General features: G+C 34.4%; 1 protein-coding gene across 1 annotated transcript in view; it reads right to left on the bottom strand.

Moving 5' to 3' along the window:
* Positions 1–1,291: 1,291 nt before the first annotated feature.
* LOC117027123 (uncharacterized) overlaps positions 1,292–13,119 on the bottom strand; it is a 252,524-nt gene continuing 240,696 nt past the window's right edge. Inside the window, 2 exon segments of the mRNA XM_033114510.1 lie at positions 1,292–1,315; positions 1,417–1,576. Coding sequence (XP_032970401.1) covers positions 1,292–1,315; positions 1,417–1,576 — 184 coding nt within the window.

Genomic DNA, 13,119 nt, shown 5'->3' with positions numbered 1-13,119 from the left:
TCTGGAATTACAAGAGGTGCTCAAAGTGGTTACCATCAGCGTCCAGACACTACTGATTACTGTGAACTACTTCTCAAGCAACATTGACCAAAGTGTCCACTTGTATACGTTTTTTTGGCACCCCGGTGCATGTGTATATGTGTTTGTGTGTTTGTGTGTGTGTGTGTGTGTGTGTGTGTGAGCACCTGTACACACACACACACAGTACACACACACGAGGACTGACAATTAAGTTCACAAACTTGTTGCAACAATGTTGCTAACCTCTTTTGATATCACAGGGATTATTCATTATGAATTTGTATCGACTGGACAAACAGTTAACCAAGTTTATGATTTGGAAGTGCTGAAAAGGCTGCGTGAAAAAGTTAGACGACCTGAACTTTTCGCCAACAATTCATGGCTCTTGCATCATGACAATGCACAGCTCACACGGCACTGTCTGTGAGGGAGTTTTTAGCCAGTAAACAAATAACTGTATTGGAACACCCTCCCTACTCACCTGATCTGGCTGGGCCCCATTGACTTCTTTCTTTATCCAAAGATAAAGGAAATATTGAAAGGAAAACATTTTTTTTATTTAAATTTATTGGGGTGACAATTGTTAGTAAAATTACATAGATTTCAGGTGTGCAATTCTGTATCATATCATCTATAAATTACATTGTGTGTTCACCACCCAGAGTCAGTTCTCCTTCCATCACCGTATATTTGATCCCCCTTACCCTCATCTCCCACCCCCCAACCCCCTTGCCCTCTGGTAACCACTAAATTACGTTCCCCAGATTAATTTTCATACCCCGTGGCCATCCTGTGGTCACCGACTGCCCTTCAATCCCTTCACCCGCCCCCCCACCCTCGAAAGGAAGACATTTTGATGACATTCAGGACAAGGATAATATGAGAGATCTGATGGCCATTCCAGAAAAAGTTCCAAAATTGCTTTGAAAGGTGGACTAGGTGCTGGCATCGGTGCATAGCTTCACAAAGGGAGTACTTCGAAGGTGACCGTAGTGGTATTCAGCAACGAGGTATGTAGCACTTTTTCTAGGATGAATTCACAAACTTAATTCTCCAAGCTCATACACACAGACACACACACACACCATATATATATATATATATATATATATATATATATATATATATATATATATATGGCATATATCAATAAACATTTCTATAAGAAAATAATAATGCTAAACTATAAGAATTATCTGCTTATGTCTCCTTATTTGGATTAATAAAAAAAGACAACATACAGTTGAGTTGCAAGATTTGTATACTGGTGTTAGTCAAATACAACATTAAATGGCTTTAAGAACAATGGGAGAAAATTCAACAACTTGCTAATATGCTAACAAAAAGAGTTTCTTTTGTGCAGTCCAAAAACAAATCTACTTCAAACAAACTCACCTTCCTTCTTTCACCACTGATTCCCCTCCATTGCTCGGACCTTTTCACAATGTAACTTAGTTCCTGATTGGAAATCTCCAAATCATAAGGTATAAAAAACTTGGTTTCTTCACTGTGGATACGCTGAAGTGCATCCAATATCCAAGAATCACTGTGCAATCTAAAGACAAAATCATGTTACCTGTTTTTTTTCCCGAACATGTTTACTTTTTTCTTCAAAAATGTTAAGCAATTTGTTTCTTTTTATCAATTTCTATTTATTTAGTTCATTATTCCAATTTCTTCTCTAGAAATTATTTGACTAAGATTCCAGAAATTATTTTAAAAATTCCTCCACTAAATATCATAGTCCAACAACAATCTGGGTTTTTTTTTCTTTGCAGTTATCTCGATAAGACCTTTATTTCTGATTTTTGATGTCTAAGTAATTGTCAAAAATTGAGAAATGTTTAGCCATTAATTTACATTATGAATATCCAGGTTAGTTCAAATGTGAGGGATTTATCAAAGGAAGTTTAAATTTTGATTTATTCTACTTCAGTCAGTTGATTTTAGTGCCCTGTAATAGAAAACCCATTGGACCAGTGCAGTTACCACAGAGGTTTGTTGGTTGGTTGTTTTCCAACATGAATGATAAAGAGACCGATTTGGGAAAGCACCTAACCTGATGAACTACTTATTTAATTTTTTCCCACTCTTCAAAACAACTCCAAATTTTAACTTGGAAGAGCACTGCTTTTCTTATGATACTAGTAAAGTGACAACAAGTACCATACTGAAAAAAACAGAACTACTTCATTGGTAACATTTAAATGAGTATTATAAACACGAATTACGCCAATGCTTAATAAAACTTTTACATTAAATACCCCTAATTTCAAAGAAAGGAAAAATGTGTATTGTATCCATTATGTGTCAGTATATTTGTTTTAATGCAATATATGTATTTTTATTTTGAGTAAAATTGAAACTCTGGAGTAATATTTACCATGTGACTTTGTGTACACTTTGCTCATCACATATACATGGAACTAGTTTAAGAAGCACAAATCTGGGCCACTGAATAGTCTGTAGGAAAGATCATGAACCCTGATGTATCCTAGTGCCAATAAACTACCCATTTGAGAAGTAAGTTTTTACCAAATATAAATTGGATATATAATTGGATTATATATCCAGGATATATAATATAAGGATATAAATTGGATTAGCAATATAGTTAAGCATCACATGGAAGTGGAAAATTGTAAATATTTTATTTCAATGATCAGGATCATTATATTTTGCTTTAAATAAGCTAGATAATTAAAACTAAAATTTATTGATTTCCCATTATGACAGCAGTTAATTTCATACCCATTGAGTTATCTAACCTTATATTAATTATGTCTTTTACATATCTATACATTAAAATAAAAAATGTTCGTCTTACTGTTTATAAGTTACAGAGACAGAATTTCAACTCAGAGGTAACACCAAAGTTTATTTCATTCCATCATCTGAATTTTCAGTGAAAATATCTGATACAACACATATCTTGCTTTAACAACCTGTCTTGATTCTTTCCAAAATATTTTTTTTATCTTACCCACCACATAAGATCAATGTGTCTTTTCTTTCCCCAATTATTTTGCATTCATCACAGAGTGGAAATAAAAGCAAAACTGCCACCCAGCATCACTGATGGCCCAAGATGGACCATCTGGCTTGATGTCATCATGAAATGCAACTACTAGTCTTACTGTGCTTTGAGATTCTAGGTCGGCCATTTGAATGATTTGTTAGTTGTGTTGTTAAACAAGAACTAGTCTTTACCATTCTCTTAAGCTTGTTTAATGTAACATTCATCTTTTTCTTTTAATGGTGGTAAGACTTAATATAGTTAAATTACTGTCAATTTGCTGCCATAAACATTTTCTATATGAAGATTTTAAGTGCAGGATTATCATCAATGCAATTAACTTTGAATTAATTAGGAATCAGAGTCCTGTTTCTGCTAGCTTCTGTTCCTTTTGCCCAGAAAATGTCTGTCTCCTCTTTATATCTCCTTCATTCTGTGTGAAAGAATAATTATGTAAACATCCAAGCTGAGATCTACAGGATGGTAAACAAATGTTTTAACAGAGAACAAAATGGCACATTGGAATATGGAAAGTGGTACAAAGATTAATTGCATTTTTAGTTAAAACATTTTTTTTTTTGCATTTTTAGTGGCATTTTCCAGTGAAAAACTTCATAATGGGTTGTTAATGAGTCAACCTACCAACTTTTATTAGGTTTTAGCACATTTTCCAGCTCAAAAGAGCCAGTTTACAAAAACAAAGAGAAAATCATCTATGATTAAGTAAGCAAAATATTTAAAAAAATAAATAAACTGAATGTTGATAATTTTGTAATTCATTTGATAATATAATTGGTCAAACAATATAACATTTATCCAAGAGTGAATTTTTATCCTTTTGGATATTTATGTAGTCCATACTGATAAAAGGTGGTTCTACTGAAATTTCACAGGTTCTCTTTAAAAAGTTAAAAAGAGTCCATGTAAACATTAGGATAATTTCTATATGGATAAACAATGTAAAAACAGTTCCAATTTCATAAATAAATTAGACATTGGTAGACATTGATAAGAGACAGCAACAGACTATTCTCTCTATATATACAACATTAGAGTCATTCAGTGAATATTAAGTTTAAACTTTCATTGATCATATTTAGTTATGAAAGTTGGGTATTTTCAAATGGGTCAGAAATAATACACACATGCATTTTCATGCATTTTCTGCGATTTAAGGGGTGTGTGTCTATAAATATAAGATTTAATTATATAAAATTGAAGACATTGGATGGCTTTGGAAGAGAAGAGAAAGAGAAAAGCAAACAAAAAAATTAATAATTAGTGAGTCTAGGAGAATTATAAGTTCATGTACTATATTTGCAATTTTTGTAGGTTTGAGTTTTTTAAAATATAAAGAATTTTTTTTCTGATATTCTTTTGAAATATACGTGCTTATATGGTGATGGTTGCAAATTTGATTTCTTTTAACAATACAACTATTCTGAAAACTTTACATTTTTTAATTATTTTTTTCAAAATGTAATTAAAAGAGAAACTATATTCTACCTGTCCATAAAGCCTTAGGCATTATTGTTTGTAGAAATAGGTCACATTTCATGCCACAGGTTTTGACGATGGCCAATAAAACAAAGTAATTTACAAATTCTTCTGCCCTGTGTCCTACATTTGAAGTAATTCTTTGCTTGGTGAGTGGCAGAAGCTATTATGTCTGGTTCACATCTGAATGTGGGTCATTTGCAGAAATCTAGCATGTGACATTTCTTTTAATGCTAAAAAAGGACAAGTGTGAACATTTAGCTAATATAGTATTTTAAGGGTCATGAAAAAGTTGGAAACTATAACTTTAAATAGTTCTAAAGGCAAAAATATATGAAGATGAAGGAGAATCAAACATGATTGCTTATTCCTAACTCCATAAGTTACACATAAGTTTAGCAGCATTGCTTTATACATATTGTAGTCAATGTGCTTATGATGTAAATTGGAAAATTACTTATCTACTGGTATAATTATATCAGAATGCTGCAGGTATAGTTCTCAATAGACAGCATATAAACATTAAAACTTCTTTTAACTTGATCAATATATGCTTGTTAAAATTCATTCTTGTTTTTTTAATATTAAAATCCACTATTCTTTAGCAGAATTGACAACACTTTAGATGAGGTTGTATGATATTGAAGTTTTATATGTATGGAGAAAGTGTTTTTTTAGCCTTCTAGAAACCCTTGAAACTCTTCATTCTCTTTAATAGTAACTGAAATTCAAATGGCTTTGGTTTGAAATTGTACTAAATAGAGAAAAAAGGAAATACAAGGAAGAAGAATAAACTAAATAAGGGAAAATAATTTTAGAAAAAGGAAAAAGAAATTCAGAAAATAATAATGTGCACCCAATGGGAAATAGTCAAGAAGCCCACCCCCATTTCCAGAGATAGTATGTATCCTTCCATACATGTATAGTCTCATGTTCATAAGGGGGAAATTATGCTTTAATTCATTCCTCATCAATATATTTATTCAGTCAACAAATATTCACATATGTCTACCAAATGCCAAGTCCTTGGTAAGTGCTACCAGTGGGGAGGGGACAGGTGAGGAGTCCAGAAAGGGAGTGGAAAGGAGCCTGTGTGGGGCCTTGAGGCTGACGGGAAGATGACAGAGTGATGAGGAGAGCACAGCATATTAGGGCAGCGGAATCGGGCAAGGCAGGGCTCAGAACAGGAGAACTCTTATTGTAAGAGCAATAGGAAGCCCTTATATGGATTTAAGGTAAGAAGTGATATATACGTGTACATATATTTTTTAATTAAAAATCATTCTGGTTATAGTGAGGAGAATAGATTAAAAGGGGGAAGAGGAAATATAAGGAGACTAGTTGGAGGGTACAGTAAATCATAGAAGAGATTAGGGCAGATTGGATAGCAAAGGAGCCTATAGATACTAGGAGATAAAAAAGTTCAAGAGCTAAGGAGATGCCAGAACCTGAAGCAGGTGGATACAGAGGGTGAGACAGAGGAGGGATTTGAGGACACTCTTGGGTTTCTTTCTTCCCTCTCTCTCTCCCTTCCTCCCTTCCTTCTTTTACTTTTCTTTCCTTCCTTCCTTTCCCCCTAATTTCTCTCTCTCTCTCTCTCTCTCTCTCTCTCTCTCTCTCTCTCTCATTTCCATTCTTTTTTCTCCCCAGAACTAGATGGGTGATTTTGGTATTTACTGAGACAGGAAACCCTAGATGAAAAGGTATTTTGAGTTTCTTTTCAGAATGTTGATTTGAAGTCCCGTTGACATATATATCAGAGTTAAACAAAAGTTCTAAGTTGTTGTGGGGACAGAGCCAGGAGTTCAGTTTCCAGGCTCTCGGCCTCACGTGGAAAGCTGCTGGCTCAAGTAGTAAATGGCTATCAGCTGTGGCTAGTTGGCCGTCAGCTGTAACCAGTGAGCCATTGGCCACTAATATAACTGCTGTGGCTACGCTAGCAGGAAATGGGGACTAGCAAGAAGATGGTGGCTGAGCCTGCAAGTGGTGCAGTGAGGGTTACGAACAGTGTGGCTCCTGCTTCCTGTGTCTCCAACCCAGCCGCCAGGGAGACTATAGTGGTGTGACTCCCCTACCTGTGGCTCCGTGGGTGTTCCTTTTTGGCCTCACCATGTCCTGCGTTCTTATGTGGGGAGTGGGACCAGAGACCCCGCAGGCCACCTCGCATGACAGACACACAACTAGTAAGTGATAGAACCAAGATTCCAGCCAGGCTTGCCTTCAATCCAGGCATAGAACCACCACATCACACTCATTCATCAGGTGAAAATTAACCACAAATGTGAATTTTAAGTAATCTTGGTTTTAAAAAATTAAGAAATATGATATACAAGTAATATTTCAGTTTTTGGATTTACAAAGACTGCAAAAGAATATCAGCTGACCAGTGGCCTAATGTGCAATCTTAGGAAAATTACTCAAAGTCACGAAGTCTTGGTGTCTTCATCTGTGAAAAGGAGATGATATCTATAGGTCCCGAATCACAGATTTGTTGTGAAGATTAAGTGAAGTCATCTATGTATTGTATTCAAACCAGGGTTTGTCACATAGTAAGTGCTCAGGAAATGGCAGAAATGACAGAAATTACTATTCCATAACTGAAAGGAAAATATTAAAAACTCTCTGTGGAATCTTTAGTATGCCAATTTACATAGCATATGATGGAAGTTTTTTCTAAATTTATACTTGGAGATTCTGAGATGGTTGTGAGAGCCAATAATATATTAGGGTTAGGAGTCTATTTTTTCTAATGGCAACAATGATCAGTTTTATATTCCCATGCACTGACTCAGGTTATGTACGTGGATCAGTTTTACTAGGGAAACCCAAACTATGAATGGTTTCCAACCAGACTATGAATGGTCTTCCAACCAAGAGAACTATGGCAATCTTTTCTCAAATCCAGTTCATCTGTGTGGTCTTAGCCACTGGGCAAGTACAGGGCTAATAAGAGGTCCTGGTCCATGATCAAATGGAAAAGAAGGTGTTGTTAAAGCATTTAACCAGAATAAAGGCTAAAGCACCTTCTATCATTTGCGCTGTCGCAGAATGACAGCTCCTCTGCAAATGTGACCAAGATCACTAGGAACCCACCTGCCATTTTGAGCATCTAAGTATGCCTCATATTAGCTTACTTACTAGATCACTGGAGAGAAAAGACTACTTGGGGAGGGAAGTGGAGGATGGAGATGAGGGATAGTGGAACTGAGGTTTGGAAATACCGTGTTTCATGGAAAATAAGCATGACTTTTCAGAATGACATCCCCTAAACATAAGCACTAATGCATCTTATGGAGCAAAAATTAATATAAGACCCAGACTTATTTATGGGGAAAACACAGTACCAAATCAGAGCAGAGGACTGGTGAGAGGAGAGTTAGAGAACATTCTACATCTATGAGGTGTTTATCCCCTCCCTGGATTCTCTGGACTTTTTACATGCAGTGCCCAAATGTTTTGCATTTCCCCTGCTATGTACATCATCGCTACTCTTTTAAACTTATCCCTCTGTGGTGCACTGCAATTTTTAAAAATTGGCTATTGCCAAAGAATTCAAACTAAAAACCTATCCTAATCACTTTGATAAGTCAAATTAACACACATGAGAGCTGTGTATCTTTTCACACTTCTTCATTATATTCCAGCTGGGAGTTCAAAATGAAAAACACTTGGGAACTAGTGTCATTTGAACATACAGCCTGTGAGCCACATTTTATTTGAAAGAGAAGGTGCATCTTCATCATTCAAAAAATGTGTTCTTTAAAATTTTTAGTTCAACAAATATTTGTTGTGCATCTATTGTGCTCTAGGCATTTTTATGGGGAACAGAATGGTGAATTCCAGAATCCACACCTTGCCCTCCATCCCTGGTGCAGAGTTTCATGTTGTTTTGCCACCGTATTTCTTTTTTTATTCTGACTTGACTCCTTATGCAACATTTAAAATACACGGTTTGGAGAGTTTGACATCATTTTATGCAAATGTAATCCTCATTGTCTTGTGGCAGCAAACCAAAATAGTTGTTCTTTGTGTTTGATTATTTGTTTGTTCAATTGTTTTAGTGATAAGTATGATCAAAATCTTTCAGGAAGAGTTTTATGGGTTATACATAATGCTGACAGAGAGGTGGGGATTGGCACTGATTCATGCACATTAACTGTGTTTTCAGATGCAAGTACTTACATGGAAGTGGAAAAGAAAATTTCTCAAAAATGATCAAAAGACTTTACTGTATGTGAATTATAAATACCTATTTTTGAAACGAAGCTCAAGCCAGGCATTTGCACTGTTCCAATAAGACTGCACATTGTTGCTTCATTGATACACATATCTTCTTGGCACCTGCTTGTCATTGACCAAAACTCACATTCCCGGTTTCCCACAAGTTTGGGATGATAATAAAATTTACAGTAGATTATTTTAGTTTCTTTTATCCTAGAACTATTTGAAGCAGTCTAATTTACCAAAAGCCAATTCATTAAATGACCAATTAACTATTTAGACTTAACGACCAGCTTTTATTTTATCTTTATAAGAGAACATCATGTCAAGGATGTTCAGTTTATCGCCGACCTAGCTCGTTGCAACTGCAGATGGGGACAGTTGGGGTAGAAATAGATCCCTCTATTTGCTGAAAAAAGGCTGAAAGGGGAGTCAGCATGTAGCATAATCTCAACTGCCCACATGAGAGAGCTTAGCGTCTGAGAAACAGAGAGGGGATACTGATAAACGTTTCGGTAAACGGGCAACTAATGAATTTACCTGTATCCACAACCCTATTTTGGTTATAATCATTCAGTTTACTGGAGCTTATACAATGGAACATCCAAATCTTTTAAACAGGTCTATTCCTACACAACAAGCATGTCATAATGTGCACAGTCCATTACTGCCTATCAGGGCACAGAGTGCCCATAACCAGGTGGCAATCTTGGGAGGAGGAGGGAGATAAAAATTGTTTAACTACATTATTAATTAGATAATTTTCAAATTTTTTTGTCTATGTGATAAATAATATGTTTGCCTTTAATCAGGAACATTGTAAAGGAGATTGATTCAGAAAGTGGAAAATCGTTGATTATCTTATACATATTCCCTAGACAATGAGTATGCTCATAACATTCTCATCAAAACCTGCCTTTAAATTATTTTAATCTAAATTAATTTTCCTAAGTAATAAATGACAGCAGCTAAAACTTATAAGGCTATTTGGAACTATTAAGTCAATGATTAAGAAGATATCAGCACCCCCAAAACTAATTAACTCGAGTACCAGTCTTTAAGATTTGTGTACAGGAACAGAAAAGCTTATACAAATCAGATATTTAACTTGTGGCTTTTCATTCTCTGCATGTTATTAAAAAATATGCAAGCAGCCTGTAGATGTTTTGGATTATTCAGATAAAGGATTTAGAGTTAAAGAATCTGTATAACAGAAGCTTTGCTCAGAAGGGATGTAAGGAATGCTGCAAAGCCAAATATGAAGCAAACACCATGAGAAGTACAGATGGTCCTCAGTCTTTCTTTATGCCAATGCCTGTAAATGGCCATCTATAAAAGTTTGGTAAAAACGCAAATGTTTTAAAAGAATCTCTGGAAAAGAGAAGCTCTGTCTATTACACTGAAAACATAGGTTGATGAATTAAAATCACTTAAAATAAAACTAAGGAAGACAAAAATGGCAAAACAGTTAATATCTAGATATAATACCAACTTAAAGAACATACCAGTAAAATAAAAAATTAAAGGATATCTCATTTAGATCTTACACTATCTATATCAAATTAATTCTATGTGGCTTATACAAGGAGTTCAATGAAAAAAATTCAAACTTTATAAAAATAGAAGTAAATAGCAAAATTTCTGAATGGGGAAAGATTTTTTTTTTTTAATTTAACAAATACTTAAACAAGTCATAAAATGATCAAAAGACTTTACAGTATATGAATTATAAATATCTATTTTTAAAATCAAAAATACATTTAAAATGTAACTATCAAATATTTATATATATATATATATATATATATATATATATATATATATATATATCTGTATATATTACTCATAAGAAAAACATTTGAATGTTTGGTAGAAAGAAAGGCAAAAGGACACTCAAAATGCAATTCACAAAGAGGAAATACAGATGAATGACAAGTATATTAAGAATGTTTAGTTACTATTAAACAAAGAAATACACCTTTAGAAAAGTATGAAATTGCATTCCTTATGTTAGATTATACAAGGTTAACACATGATGCGAACATGATTTGTTAAGTTCCCTCATGCATTGCTCTAGAAGTATAAATCCATACAACTTCTCTGGAAAACAATTCTTCCAGAGTTATTAAGTGTCTTAGAATTATCATACTCTCTGAACCAGTATTTCTGGACATCTAAGACCTATTCAAGAATAATCTAAAATGTGAACAAGCCTCTGAGTCTTAAGATGTTCATCAGAATTATTTATAAGATTCACAAAAAATGAGAAACAATCTATTGTCCACAAATATTTAAATATTTTATACTGCTTATATAGTATAAAATATTGTGTAGGCATTAAATGTTCATAAAGTAAGTAAAGAAAATGTAAATATTTATCATATAATGTTAAGTTTAAAATGAACAGATGCAGTTATACTTACAATATAATTTCAACTTTGTAAAACTAAATATACATGGGAAAAAAGTCAAAAGAAATTTACCAAAAGGTTAACAATGTGTTTTCTAGATGGTTAGATTACTTTTTAATCTATTTTTTAATTCTTTTCCATAGTTTTGATTTTTTGTAGATAGCATATATTCTTCCTATAAGGAAAAACATTCAAAAGATGAATGCTTTTTTGAAAGTTATGAAATCCAGTCCAAATAATTGCACCCCACTCAAGAACCTCCTTCTACAGAGGCAAGGAACTGGCATGCCAGACAACCATCCTACTACCAGAGGTATGGGAGTGAGAATTTTTTTCCAGTAGAAATCCTTCAGCCAGAAATTACTCAGGCTCTTGGAGTAATGAGATCCAATCAGCCAAACTCAACGTGTCTAATCTAAAGCTTGCACAGCCAGATCCCATAATGTGGAGCCTCCTGCACCCAGAGCGAGACAAAATTTTCTATTAGCAGCCTGCACAGCAGACTTCCTCTCCTTTGTATGTAGCTAGTCAGGTTATCTTATGTTTTGACAGCACCGATCCAAGAGTCCAGAAAGAGTTAGGGTTATTGCTTTAACATTGAGGCTAAGAATGCTAAATTAAATCAGTCGACATGCACAAAACTACATTGGCATTTATCACTGAGTTCTTATGCTTTCTGTGTCTCTTCCCCTGCTTTTATGCCAGAGCAAAACCACCCTTCACTGACCAGCGGCATCCAGTGAGGAAACACGTGCTTCATGGAAGAACTGAGCTGCCCAGCTCTCCACTATTTCAGAGAAAGATATTTTGCAAACATCAATAAAGAGAGATTTGTCAGCTGACATTGGAGTGACTTTATTCATATGGAAAACACAGGTATTTTCTCTGTGGGAGATTACTGTAGCTCTTATCATTATCCAAAGGAATCAACATCATCTGCTTCTAAAACATAAGCAGAACCCACTTGGGGTTACTGAGCATGCCTAGATCTGAATAGGATAGGCTAAGATGGAAGACAGTGAGAGGTTAGGTTGAGTGAACAAAACTTATTTATTCCTCCTGGATTTTCTCAGGTTCATTCTCTATGATGTCCAGACACTCTGTCTATATTTGCCTTTTCCTTAATCAGTCCTCCTTTCATTATAAACCTTCCTACTCTTCCAACCTACACTTCCCCATGTAGTAATGGTCTGTTTTATTCAAAACAAACTATTTGTTTTAGGTAGCAAAAGATTAAATTCTAGTTTTTTAGTGCATAAATTCTGTGCTAAACTTTTCATACATTATAGGTATCCTGATAATAAAAATGTAGACTTTGGATAAAGAAAAGCATAATTGTAAATATTCATCTTATTTAAAGTGAGAAGAAATATATTGACAAAGAATAAATAATACATAATATCATCTGATAAATTTTTAGTCCCACAAAAGTCTGAACTACATGATATACTTTTTTATTTTAATTCTCTAGGAAACCCTAGTCATTTAAAATAAAAGAGTAATGATCCATGTGGAGCCTCTTGTAATATCTAAACATACGAGTATGTGTAATCTTTACCATGTTACACACAAAAAAAATTGCTTAAAAATCTAGCAAATGAACATCTTCGCCTAAGGCCATATAACAAGTTAGTAGTCAAATGAAAACTGAATGATCATGGAAGACTTTTTTCCATTTCCTAGGAAAGTAAGAGCTCCGGAAGGATGACATGCAATGCTCATGACATGTCAAAATATAAAACAAGCCTGTGCCTTAACAACATACATTCCGTGGAGAATTAGATAATTTTACAACAGCTAAGTTAGTGATGTAAAGGCTCCTTCAGTCTAGTGAAGGAAGAATTGAGGAATGAGTTCACTTCCCACTTCATAGAAAATAATAATGGCTTATCATATATGAACTCCCTCAGCACCTTTCCAGGAACATCCATGCATTTGCAATCACCCTTATCT

Source organism: Rhinolophus ferrumequinum, chromosome 9 (assembly GCF_004115265.2).
Source record: "Rhinolophus ferrumequinum isolate MPI-CBG mRhiFer1 chromosome 9, mRhiFer1_v1.p, whole genome shotgun sequence".
Lineage (NCBI taxonomy): Eukaryota > Metazoa > Chordata > Mammalia > Chiroptera > Rhinolophidae > Rhinolophus > Rhinolophus ferrumequinum.
This window is presented reverse-complemented; position numbering and strand designations above follow the sequence as displayed.